Genomic DNA, 25,941 nt, shown 5'->3' with positions numbered 1-25,941 from the left:
AGTGATTTTGGAACCAATCGTGCTTTCACTTTTCTTAGGCCCAAATGATCTTTAAAATGATTTTCACTGATCCGTTCGATATTCGATTGATGTCAGCAAGATTTGTGACTGTCAAACGGCATTTCTCATGCACCAATTCATTTACTTTATTGAAGTGTTGATCATCAGTTGATGTCAATGGCCGTCGTTGACATGGTTCGTCGTTAGCGTTTTCTGCCCTCTTTTTTACCAATTAGAAGCACTTGCTCGCGACTAAAAATTAGCACCAAAGGTCTTTTCCATCATTCTGAACGTTTCAGCACCAGAAATTTGATTCCGCACTTATAATTTAATGGCACTTCTTTGTTGAATAATTTCACTCATCGTAAAAATCGCCGAATGCACTCTATGTACTTCAGAAAGACAAACGTATACTAAACACTCATGATTATTTTGATGTGACATTTGGCACAAATGTGACTGACAGTCATACCAACCTAGAAAATAAATTTCTGTGAATGGGGTTTTGCGCGAAATTTTATGTTAAAAAATTTTACTATATTTTGCCCAAATATATGTCAGTATAACATTTATAATGACGCAAACCCACTCCAAAAACACTTTTGCATTGCTATTTTTATATCTGATATTTTTGCGTATTTCAGACAACCTTCCAGCAGCATATTCCGGCTCCACCGCCACCACCGCGTTCTGGCCAAATTGTGGCGCAGACCCAGAGCCAATATGTAGAGTCACGCCGCAGCACAACATTCCACACAGAAAACGAAGCAGCACGATCACGTGACTGGTAAACGTGATGCTATATATCTACGTACACACATATAACCACGCATATGCGTCAACGGTCGAGGGACTTCAGTTCAGAATTTGTGAGTTCGTAGGCGAAAGATAACAAAAGGGTGGAAAAATATAATACAAAAGTCACTGCGTTCAGTAAAAGTCATTGCCACTCTATACCATGTGTATAATAAATACCTATAAGTTTGTATGTATGAATATAAGTGTATCTGACGGTTGTCAACCTACATGCGATATACCTAAATTAACAAGTATTGAGCTCTACTGGGCTGCCAAATTAATAAACATATGCATATGGCGTAATAGGAATACATAACACAAGTGCCAATTTCAACAATCCTTTTGCAGCCACTGCATGCTTAAATTAAAAAAAAAAACTATAAACGGCTTGTATGGTCGCATAGAATATGTATGTATGTGTACTTGTACTCATAATTATTTTAAAACATTGTATAAAATTAATTGGAACAACAATCTGATATTGAAAGATGAATTTATTCATGATTTATTAGATTTAAGCAAAATGCCTTAAGTGAGGTTTTCACATAGATAAACTTTTTTTTTAATAATAAAATCGAAACTGAATGTGCAAGTGCAATTTTATGAAACTCAACGTAAGAGAGAATATTATCTCCTTCGAACATATTTAAAAACTTTCGTAGCGCAATGTGTTCACACACCGCCCACAATAACGCCTGTGGCACCCAAAACTATCTACTTAGCATACAGCAGCTACATAAATTTTAATGTACATCATGTACGTTACTGTCCAAATGTCAACACATTACATTAAAGCCCATCAAAATTCTATTGAGTTTGCAAATTAGCCGCATGCAAAACTTTGCACTCGCAACCAAATTGAAGTGTGCTAACCGCAAACAGTTTGTGACATTCACATACCCACGCCTTTCAGTCAAGTAGACAGGCCCTCGGTACCAAGAGTAAATCCACAATGCAAAGCTACAATAGACAGTCGTATAGGTTAACTCAACAGCTAGTCTAGCAACTGTACTAGTGTAAAAAACAAATAATAAATTTTTAATTTTGCGAAAAATATTTTCAACACAAATATAAGAGGGAAAATATATCAAATATGCAGGCGATACAGTGTATGTCTAATGTTTGTTATTAAAAATGAGTTCGTAAATATATTACGGATACATGAAATGCTGTTTATGTACATAGAAATATCTAGTAACATGTGATGTTTGTATGCTTATGGTATTTAGACATATGTACATAGATCGTTAAGTTTTGCTCTGTATCTATGGTTAAACTTACACCGAATTTCATATCAGTCGCACTCATTAGGCAGAAGTATTTCTACCCTCATTGCTAGCAGTTTCTACTTCTCACAGGCTTAGTCAGTTAAAACATCAGTACAGACAAAATTATACACATATAAATTTCTAGCATGGAGGAATAGTTTGGCTTTTTTGATGCGTTTCCTAACTGTTTTATGGTGGGTTGAATTCGAAATTTAGTTGAACAAAATTATTGAAAGACTACAAATGTTAGCCAGTGAAACTATGTCAAAAGCTGACAGCAATAGTTTTGAAGCTCTCATACCAATTTAAAATTATATAAAACTAAAAATTTTGGATTCAAAATCTTAATCAAGACTAGTCTAAATTGACAAACAACTGTTATGGAAGTGATTCTACACACTAGGAATGATGGAATGATTTTCGGCGCAACATCACCTAACTTGGAATAAGAGCATCGATTCAGCTATAAAAAACTATCTTATAATCATATGGACTCTGCTCCATAAGATAAAATCGACACACAAACACAAACAAATTGTGTTTGCAAACCCAACTTTTTCGATTTTTGTTTGAGTTCATTCTGAATTCAGCTCACTGTGCGGTTATGGAAGAACATAAGTGTAATCTGCGGCATACGATTAGCACGTGCTTTTCTGCTAAAAGCAAGCATAGGCAATGCTGATACCATTTACATAACTTTCCTTGATGCCCAGCAGCTAGAGCAGTAATTGTTTTTGTTTAGATATATTAAAAGCTTTGGCTTTTGTGTGGCTATAGTGCCACCAGCAAATATCAGTGGTGATATGAATAATGAAATGGTACGAGCTCATCAATCTAAAAGTGTCGTTGATATAAAAATAACAACTAATCTGGGAAATGTGTTCGCATTCACTAAAATTTGATAAACATGGCAAAACATGACTATTACATAATATTTAGTTATTTAAATGAGAAATAGTAAGCAAATGAATAGTGAAAAAATAAGGTTTATCAGAAAATTTGGAAGTGCTTATATCAAATAATGAATAATAAATATTGCACTTACACATGCAAGTTTCGTTTTTAGATTTATTCGTATTGATTTTTCTTGCTCGTTCAAACTTTTTCATTTATTTCACGCACAAATCTGTCAAAACACAAAAGAAAGAACTTAAGTATATAACTGTACACATTTTTTATTTCGATTTGAGTGAGTACGTAAGCGTATTGCTCCTCATGATCTGTAGAAAAAACTTTTACCCTACTGCCTTCATTAGACTAAGTATGCAATCGGTGTGAAAAAACTGGAAAAGTTTGAATACTCTCAATTAATTACATACTCAAATTAATTTTAATAGCTTTTCTGCATCTTAATGCTCAAGATGCGCATTAGCTCCTTAAGTGATAAGTTCATATGTATGGAGGTGGTGGGACTTTACTGCAATCTATTGGATATGTAATTTTCGCAAATAAGCACAAGTAATTTACACTCCCCTATTGTTTCCAAAACTGTATATATCAAAGCTTCAAAGTAGCTGTGCCTGAGCAGTGATAGAGAAGTTAAGAGTTCGATTATTTACATATAAATATATGAATCAAAACGATCTAGCGCACAATTTTATGCACAAAAATAAAAAGTAATAAGTAAAAAGAATAAAGTAATGATAATTAACATGCTTAACAGCTTTACTAAAAATGCCTTTATAAACTGCAAATGACAAATAAATAACCAATGTATAATATTAATATAATACTTGGATATGCTTGAACCACAATAAAATAACATAAAGCCAAGGTTTGCGATCAAAAGATTATGTGTATGCTTACATTATAAATCGTGTGTATAAATATGTACATATCTGACCATGTCTATATATAAAATACTCAATTAAGCCTGGTTTGTACTTTATGTCCTATGTATACAAGTATTTTGAAGAAGCAAATTGGTATGAGCTTCAAATGATCTAAAGCGTAATATTAATACTGAGAAATAAAAATCGGAAATTATTACTAACGAAAAATGATTGATCTGTTTTTTTATTTGTGTCTGGGAACTGGGTAAGTTCTTATCCTGAAGGTGCCATTATTATTAATTAAGGTAATCTGCCTTTTTTGAAAATACCCACTTAAATGATTTTCAAGGCCTTAAAAATTAAAAAAATCAGTAAACAACACTCCAAAGGCTGCATTGTCTCTGTTGACGAAGCTTTGTCATGCCTTAAAAGGGTTATAGAGCTAAAGTTGACTCTGCTGTTAAAATGGAAAGGATCATAAGGACGATACTTTAAAAATGGCACAACCTTTCATCCATTACTGACAAAAATTTCTCAATCAATCCTTTTTAAACAAAGATTATTCTTAACAATAATTTAAATGACCGCAGTCTTGCAACAATGAAGTAAACGCGCAGAGTTCTCACACGAATTCTACAGAAAACTTATAGAGCGACTTAGCTCTAGCAGTTAGAAAAGAAACACGTAAGAAAGGGCTAGGTTTCGAGACAACCGAATATTTTATATTCTTGCAACTTGCCAGATTTTGGTTGATATAACTAGAAATATTGGACGATACACATGTATGTGGTGCAAGGTTCGAAAATCGTTCTATGAGGTATATAGGAGCTAAGGGAAGTATTGACCCGATTCCACCCATTTTTGACATACAGACATACCATTCTCAAGAAAAGATTATCCCTGAATTTTATTCTCATCTTATCTCATACATTTACCGATATTTGCGGTAAAAAATCAACTATAGGTAGTTGGGTTCAAATATTTTTTATTTGATATGGGCAATATTTAGTCAATGGTAATGGTCCGATTAACCAATCGTGTTACAATGTCGAGAAAAGTGTACCAAGTTTCAGAAAGATATATCAATTTTAAATCAAGTTACAGCTTGCACAGATGGACGGACGAAAAGACAGTCTCCCGAATGTGAACTCATCTCTTCAGCCTGATCATTTGCATATGTATATATAAACCAATATCTAACTCGATTGGTTTTAGCTGACACAAACAACCGTTAGGTGAACAAAACTTTAATGAGCACTCTACAGCAACATGCTGCAAGAGTATAAAAATACGCTAAAAGGCATTGATTAACCAGCCATGAGGTTGAGGAGTGTGGTAAAAATTCAGTAATTTGTTGTTAAAGTACTACTAACGTCGGCTTATAGAGATATACGCTACTCCGGATTCAACGAAATATGAAATAAAAAAATTACTCATTTTCAATAATATAAATATAACTACAACTAGGACTTTGTGACCTCAAAACGAACGATTTTCACATGCCCATTATAATAATAAAGATCATGCAAGGTTTGTGGTTTGAACAGATTAATGAAAAGAAATAAAAGTCACATATATTTTCCTCTCGCTAGTACGTCTTCGAGATGCTCATTTTTGAACACATTCAATTTCTTCCGGTCCAGTAAGACAAACTTGTTGCAGCTATCGCAAAACATTTGTGAAAAATCAACAGTTAAGATTACGTGTTCGTAGGTACATGCATATGTATAGCTTGTTGTTCTGGTTTATTCCTTCATCCTACCCGTTTCTACCGGTATACATTAGTAGCATTTAAAGTCATCGACAGTCAATCGTGAAGGTGGTAGCAATGCCGATGCTACCGAGGGGTTCGTTGCTTTTGCCAAGGTAATTGACATAGCCCAGTAGTCTGGCTGGCTGCAATGCGGTAATATCAACATATTTGCAACAGTTGTTTTCCTCCCCAAACAAGCACGCACACACATACTACAGCATATTACAGCTCCACTACTCGAGCGAATGGCCTCGTCGCAATGTCGTACAGCTTCCGTTCAAGGCTGACCAAAATCCAAAGTAACCTTGAGCACTTACGGTTTGTCTAGCTTGCCTCATGTACTTTCTCTTTTTACTTCAAATCTCTCACACGCACGCTCGTCCACAACCGAAGCTGCACTCGCAAACCGAATGCTCTCAATGTAATGCCTTTAAGCATATCCTTGCTGTTGAGCTTTTTCGAAATTAGTAGAAATGTACAATGTTACGTTACTCATGGCGGCAACATGTGCTTGATGTGGCTGTATGTACTTACATATGTCGAATATCAATTTTTTATCGTTCGCTTGCTGATGTGTTGTGCCCAAAAATGCCTTTGGTACTTGCGTTTGCCAAAAAACAGCGTTGCACAGTTGCGTTTGAATCTCTGCTCGCAACGGTCGTACGTCTTTTTTAGTTGGATAGCGTGCATATCTGGCGCGGGTTTCAAGTTCACAGTGCGGGAGCATTAGTGAGTAATGCGGTTGTACACAACTTCCATTCGAAATATATGTGTGAGTGTAAGATTGAAGTTCATAGTGCAGTGCTTTTAACTTTACTCTTGGGAAGCTAATTATATGCAAATGTGTTTGGTGTATTTTTACCAAAAGTGTGATTTAAAACGCTTCCTAAGGACTAAACGCACATATTGCAATACATTTTAGTCATATGAATTTCGCGTTAGAATTGTGAAATTTTAGTAACCAAATACATTTGTCTCCTATGTGAAAAAAGCCTTCTTCTACTAATATACTAAGTACAAAGATTATATGGATACCACTTTTTTATGGTAAATATTTAACATCGATCGAAAAAAATAGATTATCAACAGATACACAGACGTTTAATGTATTATATTTATTGCACCGTTATTTGAGTGTATGATTTATTAAAATATTAAAACTTTTTTGATCACTTAAGGCTATAATAAAAGTGAAAACTTACATTATTACCAAAGCATTTCTTTAAAAAGTCAGTAGAATGCCCTAAACTTAAATTTTAAGTAATATCATTTTAGCTTTTTTGAAACTAGAGTTAGCTTATTTTTTCAGAGTTTAGCTACTGTTTAGCTGTTTTATATATGTATAGATATTTTTTGTTTTATTCCCTGCATTTAAAATGTCTCAGCTTTCTTTTAACTTCAATATTTTGTATTAGTATTAGCTTAGTATCCCTTTGCATTGTTATCTTGGTAAAAAATATAAATTCTGACAAAAGAGTACCCGGAAATTGTAATTTAAACTCCCCGGGTTAATGAAATTTCAAGAAAATGTATTTTTTTAAGTTGGTAAGACTGTCCTTCATTACTATGCTCAATATGAGCGCGATCTATCAACTAGTTTGTTTACAGCAGCTGCTTTAGTCGGTACATCTCAGTAGTACGTTGCGATATTTACAATGAAAAAAACTGTCGAACAAAAATTTGTCTAAAATTTTGTGGTTTTAACCAAATTTAGTGTGCGGATTCGTTGCGAATGTGAGAAAATGCTTACGGTGATTCAGTTTTATCAAAAACACAAGGTTACGAGTGGTACAAAGCCTTCAAAGTTGGATCGTTGAAGAGATATCTAGTTTTGGACGACCTTCGAAAATCTCGACATCTCTCGCGAGTCCGTTCGAAAGGTTTTGGTCGATATTTTGGGTATGAAAAGCGTTTTTGCGCTACTCGTCCCGATTAAACTGAATTTTTTTCAAAAAAGTATCGTAAAGTATGTGCAAAGCTTGATCGTGCGAATTCTGATCCCACATTCATGGAGAGCACTATAAAGACCGATGAGACATGGGTTTATGAGTTTGACAAACAAGTAAATAATAATCGAAATGGATGGACAAAACGAGCCGAAATCAAAAAAACTACGAAAAAACCGCTCACAAATCAAGGCGATGCTCATTGCTTTTTTTTTGGTATTCATGATTTGGTGCATCATGAATTTTTTCCGAAGAGACATACGGTCAATAAGGAATTCTATTTAGCCGCATTGTGGCGTTTGCGTGAGAACAACCACCGAAAAGGGCCAGACTTATGGAAGAACAATTCATGAATTTAACGCGAAGATAATGCACCATGACATCGAATTTAAAGCCCAAACGCAATGAATACCATCGATCATCCACCGGATTCACAATATTTGGCTCAGTGTGATTTTCTCTTGTTCTCAAAACTGTAATGGGCGCTATCACTTGGTAACCAAAAAATTAAATGTCTTAGTTTTACTTGTAACTGACATGTTTTTGACTACTTATCTTCTATGCTACCTTTACAAAATTTTTGGGAATATGCTGAACCCTCATTATCACAGAGAAAAAGTATTGTACGTAGGTTGCTATATATGTATGTATATTTCTGGCCTAATAATGTAAATAGGCATATTTATCAACGAAAATGGTTTTTTTTTATTTTTTTTTTTTTTTTTTTATTTTTTTTGTCGATTGCTGTTTTGTTTCGGGCTCATACGCATAGATCCATGATTCGTCACCTGTGACGAGCTTATAAACGTCTTTTGAAGCACCGCGATCGTATTTTTCAGCATTTCTTTACACCAATCCACACGAGCCTTTTTTTGAGCGATTGTCAAATTGTGCGGGATCCAACGAGAACAAACCTTTTTTACGGCCAGGTGTTCATGCAATATCGAATCTATGCTGGTGGGAGAAATGCATGGGCATGCCTCTATCTGAAGGTATGTTACATGACGGTCTTGCATTATCAGTTCACGTACGGCATCGATGTTTTCTGGCACAACGGCTGTTTTTGGACGGCCTTCACGGAATTCGTCTTTGAGCGAGCGTCGGCCACGATTGAATTCGTTGTACCAGTTTTTTACAGTGCTATAGGATGGTGCTTCATAGCCATACAAAGATTTTAGTTCATCGATGCACTCTTGTCGTGATAATCCACGTCGAAAGTTGTGAAAAATGATCGCACGAAAATGTTCACGAGTTAATTCCATTTTTTGGCCGAGATGAATTTTTTAATTCCCTGTAAATAAAACAATTCACGATTAAATGACAAAACGTTCCGAGTGATGTTATGCTAAAAAATGTCAAACTTTCCAATGGAAATGTCAGATTGCACCTGGCAACACTTAGTGTTGCCCTAGGTCAGAATATATATAGCAGCCCTCGTATGGTTCTACCAACAAGAACGACGTGATATTAAATTGTATGATTTGACTAAAGTGTAAGCCATACAGCCACCACGACTCCTCTACTTCTTTCACCAACCGTTTTCGACAATTCTCGATAACTTGGTGCAGGATTTCGGATTAACTGTTGTTTTCAAGCTAATCGAGCGTAGTTCTTTGATTGGCGTGAACCTAGGACTGATTCGTTTCTCTAAACTAAAGAGTCGCCAAACTTTGCACACTATGTGTCCAGGCTTAGTCGTGAAACATGAGATGGTGCACCTTTAAGAGTTCGTCAGTAAACACTGTATCAAACGATGATGTCGCCATTCCACAATCCAAACCAAACGGTTACTTTTTGCGTATGGAATTGCGTTCACTGAACCACACAATCATTTGACTTGGCTACAATTTAGTTTGTTGAAACCATTAAGGCAGAAGTGGGCCTCATATTATTTTTAATAGACCATATTTATTCCACATATGCTCAAAATTTTCAAAATCTGTCAGAGAATGTCACCTTAGTGTTTATTATATCACAAGATATATTTTATAGCAATATTTTACGAATTAAGACCTATAAGAACCCAATTTCAAAAAAATGTCTTCTATTGTTTTCAACAAAACTCTTGATCTTCTTTCACTTTACAGAAAACAGATAGTAAATCTTACTTATAAACATTTTCGATATCGGGCAATGAAAGAGTACCCGTACCTCAGTACTTAAGACTGACTTCGGCATATCTATAAAAGATTATTACTGAAATACAGAGGAAGTATTGTTGTGATAGTATGTAGTATGTTCTCGCATCTTAATGAAACTCAGAGAGCTCCGTTGTCTGGTAATAATGCATATGTCGTGATAAAATTGGGTCAATATTGCCCCTAGTTCCAGTTGGATTTTTGCTTATATGTCGGTCAATATAAAAGATGTCTTCGCGCCATAAATTGAACATATAATAATGGATATACCAAAGCTTAATTCAGAAAATTGCTACTTAGCGAGGTTTTCAATAAGAGCGCTACATACGTTTTTTACTTTACGTTAAACCGGTTAAGTTGGTAGAAATGTATGAGTTTTGATAAAACCGATCCTCTGGATAACTAAGTTCTAGTTTTATTCGTCGCATCGGGTCATGATATACCTTTTTGGAAAGCTCATTTCACGCGCTAACACGTGTTTGATTGATTGTCGTTTCTTTTAAGTCGTTCGTGAGTTATAGCGTCGCAAACATGGAGCAAAATAAAGAGAAAATACAGCATATTTTACAGTACAACTACGATAAAGGCAAAAATGCGGTTACCGGCATAGTAGCAGCCGTAGCATCGGTCTAGAGCTGGGCATGATTCATCAAAAATTCATTTCAATTTCAATAAAAAAAAATCAATAAAAATACCGTAAGACTTTTTTGACAACCCATTATTTAACGAAAGATTGCAATTAAATAGAAACCACAGTTTTTAGTTTTTCGATACTAAATTTTGTATTGAATCATAAAGCACATACGGTAGGATTATTTATGAAAACAAATCGAGCAAATGATTTTCACGGCTTTCCATATGTACACGTGACCATGAGTATTCTACATAAATATGGCTGATAAATCGTTGAATATCCTCGCGTGGTTGTGGAATCGGTGCGATAAACCTGTGATTTTAAATAACACCATAAAAACAAATCTAACGGTTTTATTACAATTATGCCCCCAGCCCAAAACCTACACCAAACAGTGACAGTTGAAATATTGTTCGTTATTGAAAACATGCTCCATGTTGAATGTAATTGTATAACTGTAATGCACCCTTTCAATGAAATAAGCTTTGCCAACACCTCAGCTTTGAAGCTTGCATCTTGCGGGTTTGTAAAATGATCAGTTTCACATGAACTTAGCCCTTCCTTACTTGCTTTTTTTCATTTTCGATATGAATAGTGGAGGCACTTGAAATAAATTGATGGCACCTGAGTAAAAGAACTCCCGAATGTCTGCAGTTCATTACACTTAAACGGCGCACTTCTAAGTACGCATTGTTGGCAAATCATTATCATTCGACCTACCTCAAATGTCACTTGTAAGAAAGCTGCAAAAATAATTCTGTATATTCTGTTACTTACATAATTTCGTCATGACTTTAACTGAAATCGTTTTCTGGCAAACTACCGTTATGTTAAGTGGATTGCTGAGTATCTACTGCTGTTCAAGCACATGATTTACTTTCACAATTCGCATCTGAAGATGGTGTACATATGTATGTATGCGTGCACGACTTCTGTATTCTTACAGTAAACACAATTCCTTTTTGATGAAGAAGTAATATTTTTATAAAGCAGTTGTACTTAAAATATATTTTTATATAAATGTGCCAATTTATTTCGCAAGATTGTTAAAGAGGCAAATAGTTTTATTATAATTTAATGTTACGTTAGCTTTATTATAAATATGAGGATTTTCTATTAAGTTTTAAAAAATATTTCAAGATGTCAAATTTTGGACCACTTCTTTCAGCAATTGGAAGCGTATGTCCACAATAATGCGACGAATTTAATCTTTCAAGGCGTTAATAGCCTCGTGCTTAGCTCCGCGGACAAGCGACTTCACATAATTGCACCGAAAATATTTTATGTATATGCCCAGCTTGACAGGAGTGAAACACTTCCTGTTTATGGTGCGATATCTATTTCCGTTTTACCCTTCCCGGTTTATCCGTCAAACCCGAAAATTTTATGCCGTTAGTCCATTTCATGTCGTTGACCGATTCCAGCTTCCGGTCTTGAGGGACTTGTGTGTCTCTGGGTAATTCCAACATTAAATTTTCTTTTGTAGAATTACAACCTTGGCGATTCTTTAAATTTCTTCATTTTTAGTTTTTCCCTACGAAAAATAGCTAAGAAGTTATAAGCATTTTTGTATCCGGCAAATGCTTACTACATACTTCGTCGCTTTGTAAAAATTTGATGATATTGTTACCAAATTTAGTACAATTTTTCTAACGCATCCAAAAACTGCAATATGGTGTAGCAAATAATCAAAAAAGGAAAGGTGGGATAACGGAAGTAAATTTGAAAATCATTGGTATATTTTGGGGCCGGATGTTGTTATGAGTCGATGACCGGAAATGAAGTCATGGTATCGCATTTCCTTTTATCAAGCTAAAGAGGAAACTGAAAAACGGAAATCGTTTCAAAAAACCGGAGGGGATATGTGTATTTTTGGGTAATTTAAAAATCAAAATATCGTATTTCCTGTCAGGAAGCTAAACCGAAAGCTGTAAAACAAAAAAGAAAATCAATTCATAGAAGTAATTTTTCCCTACAAATTTCCAAATAAAACGGCATCACAGGGAGTAACAACTTTGTTTTTCTACTTTCAAGAAGTAGTAGAAGCTTATATACATACACTTCGCAGGTGCATTTCTTTTACAAGGTGCGTTCTAAAGTAAACAGAACTTATAAAAAAACAGATAAAAAGGTTTCTTTGGCAAAATCAATTTATTTTATTCAAAATAGTATCCTTCTGCTTCAATATAGCTTTTTGCACGGTATGCCCGCCAGGTGCAAGCCTTTAGAATGGCCTCTACGTCTGCATAACGCTTTCCTTTCAAGGGTAAATGAATTTTTCCGAAAAGGAAGAAGTCGCACGGTGCCATATCAGGTGAATATGGGGAGTGGTTAATGGTTAAAATGTGATTTTTGGTCAAATAATCGTCTTTCGAATGTCGGCTTCTGAGCAGTTTTTAGTCGTCAGTCCATTTGTGCTGGACAAACCGCGCACACACCTTTCGTTAGCTCAAATGTTCGGTCAAAATGCGATAAATCGATGTTCTGGAGATGTTCAATTCCATTTCCATGAATTTAATGATGATTTCGGCTGATTTTTGATGAACTCACGCACAGTTTCGATGGAATTTCCGGTGATCGCGGATTTTGATTGTCCCACATGATCGTCATTTATGTCCTCACGACCACTTTGAAAACGTTGAAACCACTCGTGCATTCTGCTACGGGATAGACAATCATCGCCATAAACTTGTTTCATCAATTGAAACGTTTCGGTAAAAGTTTTATCAATTTTAAAACAAAATTTAATTCCTGTTTTCTTCGGAACGCACCTTGTAGTAACTATGTGTTCAGTTTATATGGAAGCTATATACTATAGTATTCCGATCTGAACAATTTTTTGGACCTTAAGCAGTTATCCATGTCAAATTTCGTGAAGATACCACGTCAAATGCGAAAGTTTTCTATACAAGCCCTTGATTCCGATCGTTCGGTTTGTATGGCAGCTATATGCTATAGTTAGCCGATCTGAACAATTTCTTCGGAGATTACATTGTTGCTTAGAAAATAATCTGTACCAAATTTCGTGAATATATCTTGTCAAATGCAAAAGTTTTCCATACCAGCACTAGATTCCGATCGTTCAGTTTGTATGGCAGCTATGTGTTATAGTGGTCCGATATCGGCAGTTCCGACAAATGAGAAGCTTCTTGAAGAGAAAATGACGTTTGCAAAATTTCAAAACGATATCTTAAAAACTGATGGACTAGTTCGTATATATACAGACAGACGGACAGACAGACAGACAGACAGACGGATATGGCTAAATCGACTCAGCTCAACATACTGATCATTTATATATACACTTTATAGGGTCTCCGACGCTTCCTTCTTGGTGTTACAAACTGCGTGGCAAACTTAATACTTGTATACCCTGTTCAGGTTAAAGTGAATCTGACTTTCCACCATACTTTAAACTTCTACGAAATAAATTAGTCAACATTTCAGCGAATATGATTGTTAAATTCATATGCAACATTTGTTAGTATAAAGTTTTCTAAATGCCTGCGGCTTTTACCTTTACGAGAGTATAAAACTAATAATAAAATTTTAATTCCTTCAACAACTCATGACCCATTTATAAATCCAATATAACTTTCTATGACTTCATAAGCGCAACAACAGCAGTTCTGTGCCAAGTTTGTTTGTTATTTCCCATCATGTTTTTTCTACAATGCAAAATTTAATTATCAATAATATTATTTTGCAGCAGCAGTATATCTAAAAGCATGAAAAGTGTAACTTTAAGCTTTTTATTTCTTTACCTTAAAAAAATATGAAACTTGGCGCAAACGGATGTTATAACTAACATTCACTACAAAAAAAGAAAACGGCAGCATTGTTGCTTATACACCCCTATGTAATAAATTTAGTGTTAATAAAAAATATTTCGCCGCCATTTTTCCAATGGTTTTATATAGCATACAAAATTTTGCTTAGATGTCTGCATTCCCGTTAGCAAGGTTTCAGTCAGACAACTAAGTCGATATTAAACTCTGATTATATACTATGAACATTTGAGGTATGCGAAGTGGCCTTTGTATTCCCCAAAGGCATTAGAAAAGTAGATCGCTTGGCACCTTTTTCTTTCAATTGCCGGACAATGTCATATAGTCTTCGTCACCTCCACAGCGATGTCGTAAAATCGACATATGAAGAAGAACCTTTTCAGGTTGTATACTTCTAGAGACATATACTATATATCATATTGTGTTATGTTGTGAGTTTTTTTTTTTTTAACATAAAAATTATAACATCAATAATCTGATGCTTTGGGATACCCCCATCCCATATCCTCCCCGACCTATTCTATGCGGCCTTGGTCCTTTTTGACGCTTCTTTCCTATTAGGATTAACTTTTGGTTATTGGTCCTAGTTCATGGATGAACAGAAGCAGAGATGACTTCTAAGTCATGCACTTTAACTTTTATTTCCAAAACCCAACTATAGAAATTTCCCCGAAGTAACGAAACTATATTTTGTGAATGTTATATTTGACATGTAAAAAGCGTGTATCACAATTTTAATACTAAGAAGTACTTAGCTTCGTTGGAATTATTGATATGCTACTTTGTGAAGAATTTTTCATGTTTCCCCGCAATTTAATATATTGTGACAAGAAAGCACCCGGAAATCGTAATTAAGTTCCCCAGGTAAATGATATTTCAAAAAAATATATTTTGCTAAGTTGGTATGACTGTCCTTAATTAATATGCCAAATATGAACGCGATCTGTCAACCAGTTGATTTACAGCAGCTGCTCTAGTCGGTACACCTCAGTAGTGCTTTGCGATTTTACAGTGGATAAAAATATCGAACCAAGAATTTGTCTGAAATTTTGTATTTCTAACCAAATGTTATGTGCGGAATCGTTGTGAATGTTGGAAAAGGCTTATGGTGATTGAGTTGTATCAAAAATACAAGCCTTAGCCTTTAAAGACAGCCGAGAGATCGTTGAAGACAGGCTATACTCTGGACGAGCTTCGACTTCTTTAAAGGATGGAAATATTAAAAAATTGAAGTATAAGGTACTCCAGACAAGTGTTAGAGAGATGGCAAGAGAGCTTGACTCTCGCGCGTCCGTTCCAATAATATTGGTGGATATTTTGGGTATGAAACGCGCTCATGCTCCACTCGACCGATAAAGCTGTTGCACCATCGCATCGAGCCACAAGAAGTGCTTATGAAAAGCATTTCGAGGAGTGGAAAAATCTTTGGATTATAGATTACTTTAAGACCAACAATATAAATACTGATGAATAATTAAATATTTTTAGTTTTATTTACAATTTCCCAGTCACAATGTGTATGCAAAAAAGGTGTGCTGCATATAAACCATTTTCCAACCCAATAAAAAATCTTCAGAATGACGCATATTGCCTTTTTCGACATGAAAAAATGCTTTTGACACCGTTAAGCTGTGTGCTTATCAAACCCAAACACAAATACATCCGGCAAATAAACAAACACTCAAATCCAAAACTTATTCTTACTTGAAGGACGTGCAAGTGTTTGTATGGAAAATTTACCCAAGTCAAATATGAAAGATTTTGAACTTTCATAGTTTGCATTAACTTTTAACTTGGTTTGTTGGTTGTTTGGTTGAAAAAGGTGGCGTATGAGCGCCGGACCGTAGACGACCGGATTTAGGAAATCAGTAAGCCCACAGTGATCCCGGGTAGATAATGTTCCAGCTCTCAATATCCTCCGCGCTTTATCTTCACTCCAACGAATCCACTTTTTCTATTTTCAGAAGGTGGGATCTTAAGTGTAGGTGCCCTGTGAAGGCCACTACAATGTTACTAAGCTTCCTTTTGTCTATAAGTAGCAGCTTTTTTTCTATCTGCCATCAACAATACCCCAATAAAACTTTGTAGTATTCCCTATATTAGTTGTGAGCCAGCTCGCCGCCGTTTCTTTTACTTCTATTACTATATGACCGGGTTCCCAAGTGATATTAACCGAGTTTGTAAAAGTTTACTTATTGCCTGGTTGCATAACTTAACGCAATGAAACTCAGTATTAGCGCTACGGATAGCTTTAATTGTTGTTTATGGACTCGCCGGTTAGAGCAGAAGCCTACTTGGCATCTTTTGTTATGTCCATAATTTGGGCCTGAAAGACTTGTAGTAATTTAGTCTGAAACTGCCTTCCGTGTATGAATCACTACAGAAATGCCCACTGTGGGTATTGTACTTTTTGATTCGTCAGGGAATATGTAGATTTCGCTGTTGGTACTGTCGATCACAGGACCATTAGTCCAATCATCTCTACTGGGGAATGAAAATGATCTGTTTAGTTCCTGCTGATTAATCTGAGTTCATTTACAAGGTCGATTATGATATATGCCCATAGTGTCACCTACCTGGCTCTAAAATCATGCAACGAATGGTCCTAAACATTGCCTCATATCTCGCTTGTATGTTTATTAGCCGGAAATCCAGAACATTTGTTGAGATAGTTTTCACTGTGCTCGTAATCCCCAGCAAGCAGACCTGTTGCACCTGTTCCCGGGGCTTAATACGGCGAAAACGCGGTCCACAATACCACTGCACCATCATACGTTAGTATGGGGCCGATGTGTTCTCTCCAGCTTAGCTTTCATCTTTTGTCCTAAATATTTAATAGAGCTCGAAAACACAGTACATCAACGCCGTAAAGAGTGAAGATTGAATTGCGAAGATTTCGTTTTCGTGACTCTACGTCCAGTTTGAGATCTCAACCCTGAATGACACCGGATAAATTATCATTTAGACACCTCGCTGCTACCGCGACAGTTAATCTGTGTGATTGTCGGAGTTTTTAACTTACTCTCATAAAAATCCTATAGAGTAAGCTTTCAAACTTTTCCTTAAACTCAACTTAAACTGTTCTTGCATACGACTCTATGTACACATATGAATATTATTTTAACACATGAACACTAAAAGGAAATCTCCTGTCGATATTGCCACAACAAATTCAAATGCTAATGACATTGGAACGAGCAAATCATGCGTGCTCCACTTTAGCGGCTTCAAGAAATTCCATATTAAATATGCATGACACGTGTGGCAGACAGACGTGGCTAAGTGTATTGGATAAGAAGGTAGGCGCGCTCTTCGAAACGACAGAAAAAGTACGAGTTAAGCTAAATGTCAGCAAGTTACAACTCATACATACATTTTAAGCGATGCTGTAGGCATTTAACTGTCATTTACAGCAGCCAACGAAAAAAGTATGCTGATGAAATATTCTGATAGAGCAGGTAACATCGTGCTCGGCGGGAAAGCCGAAGCAAGCAAAACTTTATCCAGACGAAATAGAATGCATTTTTCATGAGTGTAAAGTAAGGTGAAGTTGTGCAGTTAATTGTAAGTGAGATTAATATTATTGAAAGTAATCAATCTCGATACTTTTGCTTAAATTGATTTATTTCTTCTTATGTTTTCAATACATACAGCTGCGATCAATGAAATGGTAGTGGGGATCAAAACTGTAAATCTTTTTTAATTGTTATCATTTTTAAATAGTTTTGGCTGCGGTTACTTAGCAAATGTAAAATTACTCAATTTTTTCGAAAACAGCATCGTGGTAACGTCTGTGAAACAATGTTTACCAGGATGTCATGAAACGTATTATTACTGGCGATGATTCTGAGATTTATGTTTACCACCCAAAAACAGACGCTCCGAATTTCTTCCGACCGGCCAAACTGTCAACAAGGAATACTATTTGAGTGTGATGCGTCGTTTTCGCAAAGCTGTTAGATAATGCACCGTCACACGCTGCATTGATTCTTCGTGAGTTTTTCGCCAAATTTTCAACCAATAATAATAATTCGCTTGATTCATCTTCGTGTGATCTCTGGCTGTTCATCGAACTCAAACTATCGCTCCGTATCAATCGTTTTGAATCAATTGAAGACATACAACTTGAATGGCTAAGCACATTGAAGGCCATTCCGGAAATTTACTTTAGCCACTGTTTCGAGTATTGGAATACACATTGACACAACTGTATTGGGGCCGAAGAGGGATTACTACATAGATATTGAATTAATAATTTTGAAATTTTGAACAAAGTATTCCTATTTTTTGCTACCTCTAGTATTGCGCTAAAAAAGCAAGGATTGTTTGATGTAAAAAAATTTACTCAAAGCACCTCACTTTTTATTCAACGCAATAAGAATACCTTTCATTTCCATATTATTGTAATTATTTTTTCCTTTTTAGTTTCTTGTGCTTTAAAGGCGTGCTTTATAGTTTTTTTAAACTATATTTATTTTGTTCACCATTTAAAACATGGTAACTGTGAATGGTTCTATTTATGCGTATTAAAAATTATCTTCTATATGGGCGTGATATCAAATTTTTAACCAAGTTTCCTGCTCGCTACCACTCATAACTCATTACGGCCGGGCACCCAATTTTTCGGGAACGACCTACATAAATAAGAGCTATCTCCTCTTTAGCTTCTGTCAAACCTGTCTATGGGAAAACACAAAGGGTACAACATGTTTTGAAACAGCTAAAGCCCTATAGTTTTTACCAGTAAAGTGAAGTTTCAAATTTTATGACATGAATTCACAGCAAATTTAGTCAAATTCTAAGCTACTCCTGATTTAATTTTCAAGCGCGATGTTTTAGCGTCCTCCCTACAAATTTTTAAATGCCTTACAAGACATATTAGCATACATCGCATCGGCACATATTAAATTAAACAAAATTTTAAATGAGAGTACTGTTGTGTCAGTTGCCTCTATCGCAATTCCACAGGGCAATATGAATTTTCGTTTTAATAAGCTCTGATGATTTCAAACGGAAGTGTGTTTATATGTTCATGCAAATGCGAGTCTTTTCTCTCATAAATACGGCGAACATTTAGGCCACGTCTGTCGTTTTCGAGGCTATCTTTTGTTGCCTCTACGCTAAACGGTTATTACTGACTTGTACTCGTATATATATATATATATGTGTGTACATATATACTACTGAATTTATTGTACTATTGAGTGTTTACAAACACCAATTATGTTTAGTGAAATAAAGAGATGATTTTTCATTTGCGGAAGGCTGAAAAAAGAAGATCACACAAAGTCCATGAAAATTAATTCGAGCTGCAACCAAATATTACATATATAAATGTACATGCATGTTATTTAACAATATACTTTTCTGGTATTTACTTTAAAATATTGGAAAGATATTCAAGGTAGTTTCATTTCCAAACTATCAAATATACCTCTCAATTGACCATCAAGTAGATAATGACGCAAATTTAAGTGCTGGCTCAGAAGAAAATTCGTGAAAAATATTCAATATTTGAACAGAAAAGAAAATCATCCTTTTCATCTAAGCTAGTGTAAGAAAATTATAAAAATTTTATTTATGATGATTATTTTAAGCGATTTTTTAATTTCAATAGACATGGGTTTTAGGTAGAAGAATTTTGAGGAACATCTTTTAAGATTATTAATTAAGGAAGTAATAATTCTGAAAAACAGTGTTCAAGAGCTTTCAGTAAGTTCTTGTTTAGATCTACATTTGTATAACTTTTCATTTACTTAATGTTGTTGTAAAAAGTTTATCTTAACTTTAAAATACACCTCAATACAATGAGGGGACCGTATTATTGGGGACCCTATCAATTGGATAGTATACCTATGGACTACGCACTGGTTATACAACCAATTTATTAAGCAGTAGTCAGACATTGTTGTTATTCGCTAAACCCGTTTGTATGTATGTGAACACGAAATACGAAAAGCAAAGAAAGCTTCAACACTCACTCTGGCATACACGATGGTTTCGAGTTGCATTTGACAGATTTCGTTAAACGCACATGTGTCTTTAATTACTTACCACGTCGTCTTAACTATTCATTACAGTCCTGCAGATAATAACAAAGTCAGCCGAAACCAACAAAAAAACCTCAAGTCAATGACAAAATTACGTTAAATAAAACTCCAGTACTGAAATTGGATTAAAAAATAGCTATAGCGGAGATATAGTATAGATATAGTAATGACAAATGAAAGCAGTGGTGCTAAGCACTGCTTTCGCACTGTGAATTCGGCCCTTGTGCAAGACAAAGGCAGAGTAGCACGCTATTTCTTGTCAGTAACGCGCAGCGTGCTGTTTACTTCGAATTTTCTTTAGGAGAAAGTCATACTTTAAATTAAGGACTTAAGATCGATTCTTTAAAGACCTTCACTTGTCCAACACATCGTTCAACTGTCGTTCATCACACGTTCTAATAACAAAGACGAATACATAACGACACTATACTCATTTTAACGATGAATGGGAAATCGATTTTAAAACTATGTTTCAATAGGATTTTATAAAAAAAAAATAACACATAATTACATAACTGAAAAGACATTTCTTTTTGTATTTTGCTGCTATATACGAATCCGCGGCTTGTACATAAATAAATAAACTAAAGAAAACCTCATAAAAATGATAAAATACTTTTATAACACACTGTCTGCCGAAGTATCAACGCAACGTGCGCAAATATTCTTAAAGTTATAACGTTGATGTTGGGCAAACCTGCTTTAATTTATTTATTTTTGATTCACCACATTGCCAGCTAAATAAGCAATTTAGAGATTTGAAGTGGAGTGTAAATATTATACTAGAGAAATCTAGTGTCATAACCCTTTAAGTTTGAACTACTTCGATTTACTGCACGCATGAAATCACGAAAAACTTTCACACAATCTGGCAGCACTATATACAAGTAATATAAAATATATATTCGAAATTTGCTCTTTCTCTGTTTACATTTTGGGAGCTTTTTCGAAGTTTGAGCACATCACGTTACTCATACGCCACAACACGCGCTACTATACAGCACGATTAATAGTATGTAGTAGTGTAACGTAATAAATACATTAAGCACCTTTTTACAGTGTTGCATAAATAATAGCAGCGACTGACTTCTTGAAAGTAGCTTTATTTAAAAATATACTTTCAGTTGCAATAAACAATAATATTCCTTAATGGACGAAATTGTGAATTGAACAAAATTATATTTTTATTTCATTAACTAGTATAAGTTACTACGATATTCAACATATATGTGCATGAGCTACACATTTTTATTACCCGATGATTATTCATTTTATTCAGTTGTGTTGCATTGAAACCGATATAGGAAGTATAAGATTGGACAAATGTTTGCAGGATTGTATTAAAAGTTGACCAAATGCGAATTTTGTGAAAACTAAGCCTTAGATATTCGTTTGTATAAACAAGCAAACGTGCACACCCTTCTGTTACTCCTTTATCTGTACATAGCATTTTTAGAATCTTTACTCGTTAATCACAAAGTTTATATATACGCGAAATCATTAGCAAAGTAAGAAACTAAAGGCGTATCGAAGTTGTAAACATTTTGCACGTGTCAACTAGCAACATAAAAAATATGAAAATAATCAAATTTTCCTAACTGCATTAGGGCACCAAAAAAGTTTCATTGAACTTTGATTGATGAAAAGGCAAAAAGTTTGCACAACAGTATTTGTTTGGGGTCATTTGCCGGGGCATCTGTAGAAATTTTGCTGAATATACTGGCTGGCCTTGCTGTATACTTGTTGATAACAACAAATTGTTTAGGTGAAATCCATTGAGGTTCACTGAGTCACATTAGTATTTACTAACATATATACAAGTTTCCCGACTACTACTAATTGACATATTTTGTTATTGCTCCATTGGTTTTGTTTAAATGCTGGTTTCTGTTTTCTCTTTCAGCACACTAAGTACCTGCATAAATACAAAGTTTTATATTTGAAGCTATAGCCCCAACAGCGCGAAGGAAACAAAACTTTACCCATTAGTCACTTTTACAGTCAGTTTGGACCACCTGCACACGTATACATAAAGTAAATACAAATTGCAAATGAAAATCTAAACCAAGTACCTTCAACATACCGATAATAAAGTACTTTCTATAAAAATAAACAAGTGGATAAGTAGAATGAACAAAAAATATTAAAAATAATGGAACGTGACGAAAAGCGATCACCCTCCACAGCAACAAATCAAACAATAGACGCAGTGTCGGATGCCAGCATGATGCTGCCTGTTGATGCAGCTACAGACAGCAAGCCTAAGGCAGCAAGTCCACATACTCCGTCGCCATTACAAACGTTAGTACCAGCGTCACCTTTGCAGCCATTGGTGCAAACATTTACCACTCCGTTGCATCGGAAAAAAGGTCGCTTAGAACGCTCAGAGCGCTTGCAAACTGTTGACAACAGTACCGCTAATTACAGCGCTGCCACTTCGAATAACACAACGACAACGCCAACACCAACACCAACATCCTATTCAGCTTGGGAGGCTTTGGTTAAGGAAAGTTTCGGACAAATAGCATGGCCCATTAAAATTACTTCATGGGAACTGGTTGACGACCGAGTGAAAATTGTGCCAAACAGGTAAGTGTTAGCAAGTAAACGAGAATAACAAAACAAAGAAAATATTCGTCGAACATGAGTTTTTAATGTTTCCGCTTTAAAGTATTTTTAAAGAAGGTGGATGTTGTACTACTAGAGCTCACTATGCATTTTTCTTTGCTTTTTGCGATAATCAATGAATTGTATAATAATTTTTAAGTAAATGTGAGGAAAGAACGTAAATTGGTGGCTTTGTATTATTAACTTGTTGCAAAGAGTACGGGCTTCTCTAACAATTAAGTCACGTAACTCTAAGATAAAAGAGCATTTATTATGTGGTAAAGATTCATAAAGTGATTCATCTTAAATTCATCTGACGCTATGTGTGGCTTAGACCAGTAAATAGCTCACGCTCCTCACTCCACCTCATTCGTTCAGAATATGATTGACAGAGAAGTATGCCATATATGGTACAATTGGCAGCTAGCAGTGCGTAAGGTGAGATCTAATCTAGAGCGCATGAATGGAAAAGCTTTGACACCGGTGAGAGATTTTATTATTTGAGATTTTATTATTTGCACACGTGTTGACAGTTTATAAAGAAAATATTGATTTATGTCTAAATTCATTAAGATACATAAACATAGCTAGTTTAAGGTCAAGGAAAGCTAAATTAAGACATTATAAGTAACAACATTTTTAATACATTTTAGCAGGCGTCTGTATCACTATCAATTGTTGAACAGATTATTATCAGTGGTATTTTGAGGTCTTCCGAAGAACTTTCAGGTGAGCATAACCTTAACCTGTTAACTCTGATTGTGAGGTTACACAATCTGCATGCAGGGTTGTTAAACAATGCGCTCAGCGTGCAGGAATAAAGTTGAGTTACAGACCACTGGCTTACATTTTTCCAAAATATAGCGGGGTCAAATGGCTAAAAAATCCCATCGGCTCAAAGTCTTCTTTAGTTTTGAACTAAAAAATTTCAAGAAACCTTTTGAAGATATAATTTTCTTATATAGAAAATACATTTTGTTCAATTTCACTTAATGTTTAATAATGTTCCATGTTTTTTTTAATCCATATCAGTAACACAAATGAAACTAGTAAGGAAGGGCTATGTTCGAGTGCAACTGAAAATTTCACAGTCTTGCAACTTGAAAGTACCAAAGCCAAGGAAACAACTTAAGGTGCAAAATTTCGACCAGAGGTTCGGAATTAATATATGTATATAATACTATGAACAAAAAATAGTAAGACTTTGTCCATATTTTTAAAGTTTCTCATTTGTTCTTCAAAATCTGCTCTTTCCGATATTCCAACGATCACAGTAAGATCTCTGTTAATCGTCGAACAATTCCTTTATGTTATTAACATGTTGATTATTAGTTGATGTTGATGGCCATCCTGAACGTGGTTCGTCGTCAACGCGTTCATGAGCCTCTTTGAATAATTCTTACAAATAAAAACAATTGCATACGACAAGAAGGGAACAAAAAGGCAGACGAGTTGGCCCGCAGAAGTTCTGTGGGAATAGCAATCTCATGAGTTTCCCTAGTGCTTTAAGAACACCTCCAAAACTCTTGGAACACTAGAAACACATAGTATACCACAGAGCTACATATAGGTGGTATGGATGGTGGGCAGATAAAAAGGCTTCTACTTCCTGGTAAAAAGGAACTTGGTATTACTGTAGGGATCAATACCGGGCACCTACCCATCCCATCTTCAGAAAATCGGAACGCAGAGCATGCGCGGAGCTTCATGAAGCCCTGAAACATTGTCTTTATGAATGCCTAGCCTTCAGCCGGCTGAGACGTGATATATTCCACAGCTCTCAAAGCTCCAACTTATGTGTTATTGGGCAACTGGGATTGAAAAAAATCAGGTTTTTTTTTATCAAATCTACCGAATTCTTGGATAAGGCTTAATTTGGCTACTACCATGGAGCATAATGCGCCTAAAGATGGTTCAAGTGCGGCCGCCTGCGCTCTGGCGCTCCTGCGTCTCCCTTTTCAGTCAACCAAGCAACGCTAAGTATCAGCAGCGAACCAAGCGATTACTCATACAACATGGTGTACCAGCATCTCCACTCAATGTATCAAAGCGAGAGTGTAACAAAGCTATTATACTCTGAGACTCTCTGTAAAATGCAATGTTGTGGTGGTATAAATGACACCGTTAAGGTTATTTATATTTATCTACAATGTTTGATAAGCAACAGTTTTAAAATATTTTCTAAGCGATTTACAGTTGACATCAGTTTGATACACGTATTCGTGATATAACACACTCAGGAACGCAGGGACTATACCATACGCTCTATTTAGTTATACTCACCTGAAATGCTTAGTTACATTTACCTTATGCGCATCTGCCAGTAACTGACTTCATATACGTATGAGCCACAATTCCAGATTGGTTTGTTTGTCACAAATATTTCCAGGCTATAAATTTTATAAAAAGGTATACCAACGCCGCACACTTTGTCATGCAAACAACTCACCCTATAGATCTTCTGAATTTAAAGTAGCCATTTGTTGAAGATGTGTGTGTAGTAAATGATATACCTATTTAAAACGCTATCGGTAAGTTCAACGGACGAAATGGAAGCGCTAACGGAGAAATTTCCTCGCTTAATATGCTAATTGGAGTGAATGGTTACAAAATAATTTGATTAATGCAATTTTCATTCGTTCAAGCAATATCTATCAGCGCTTTAGCAAATGGAGATAGCTGAGGGTGAAGAAAGAAAATCGCCACTTGTACGTTAATAGGGTGTTGCAGGGTTTACGGCAAATATGTTGTTAGTATGCATTTTATCTATGTGACGCTGAGTGAAAAGGCGGTGTGGCAATGTATGCAAATTGGTTGCAATAGTGACCAGAAGCGAGTGTGATTAAATAACGTTGATTAAGTTTGTTATGGTTGGCCGATGGTTGAGTGAGTGTTCCATTTGTGAGCAAGTGACATTTAAAAATAAATCTGATGCATTGTGAGAAATGTGGAGGGAAATGCTATTTCGAAATACGGTAAATAGGTCACTAGTTTATAACAAACGGTGAAGAAACAATAAGAATGCACTTCGAAAAGTGATGGTTCTATCAGTAATATTTTAATTTCGATATTCACACTGGCCAACATTATGTTAAAGTATCATTTGTTATGGTAAAACCACAACTAAGATTAAGGGACATTTACTTTGAATTTCATCCTAATCTAGGGTAGATAGTATTTCTTAGTC

General features: G+C 35.3%; 2 protein-coding genes across 12 annotated transcripts in view; both read left to right on the top strand.

Annotated features, from left to right (window-relative positions):
* LOC126759965 (uncharacterized) overlaps positions 1–4,069 on the top strand; it is a 43,181-nt gene extending 39,112 nt beyond the window's left edge. For all 10 annotated transcript variants that reach the window (XM_050475258.1, XM_050475261.1, XM_050475256.1 and 7 more), the window contains one exon: positions 645–4,069. In XM_050475258.1, coding sequence (XP_050331215.1) covers positions 645–791 — 147 coding nt within the window. In that variant the 3' untranslated portion in view covers positions 792–4,069. The remainder of the gene's footprint in view (positions 1–644) is intronic.
* A 2,169-nt stretch (positions 4,070–6,238) lies between these two features.
* LOC126759963 (GTPase-activating Rap/Ran-GAP domain-like protein 3) overlaps positions 6,239–25,941 on the top strand; it is an 86,310-nt gene continuing 66,607 nt past the window's right edge. The window contains exons 1-2 of one of the 2 annotated variants that reach the window (XM_050475250.1): positions 6,239–6,363; positions 22,051–22,736. In XM_050475250.1, coding sequence (XP_050331207.1) covers positions 22,300–22,736 — 437 coding nt within the window. In that variant the 5' untranslated portion in view covers positions 6,239–6,363; positions 22,051–22,299. Of the gene's footprint in view, positions 6,639–22,050; positions 22,737–25,941 lie in introns of both variants that reach the window. The other variant, XM_050475249.1, reaches the window with a different exon arrangement.

The sequence above is a fragment of the Bactrocera neohumeralis genome, chromosome 5 (genome assembly GCF_024586455.1).
Source record: "Bactrocera neohumeralis isolate Rockhampton chromosome 5, APGP_CSIRO_Bneo_wtdbg2-racon-allhic-juicebox.fasta_v2, whole genome shotgun sequence".
NCBI classification, from domain to species: domain Eukaryota; kingdom Metazoa; phylum Arthropoda; class Insecta; order Diptera; family Tephritidae; genus Bactrocera; species Bactrocera neohumeralis.
This window is presented reverse-complemented; position numbering and strand designations above follow the sequence as displayed.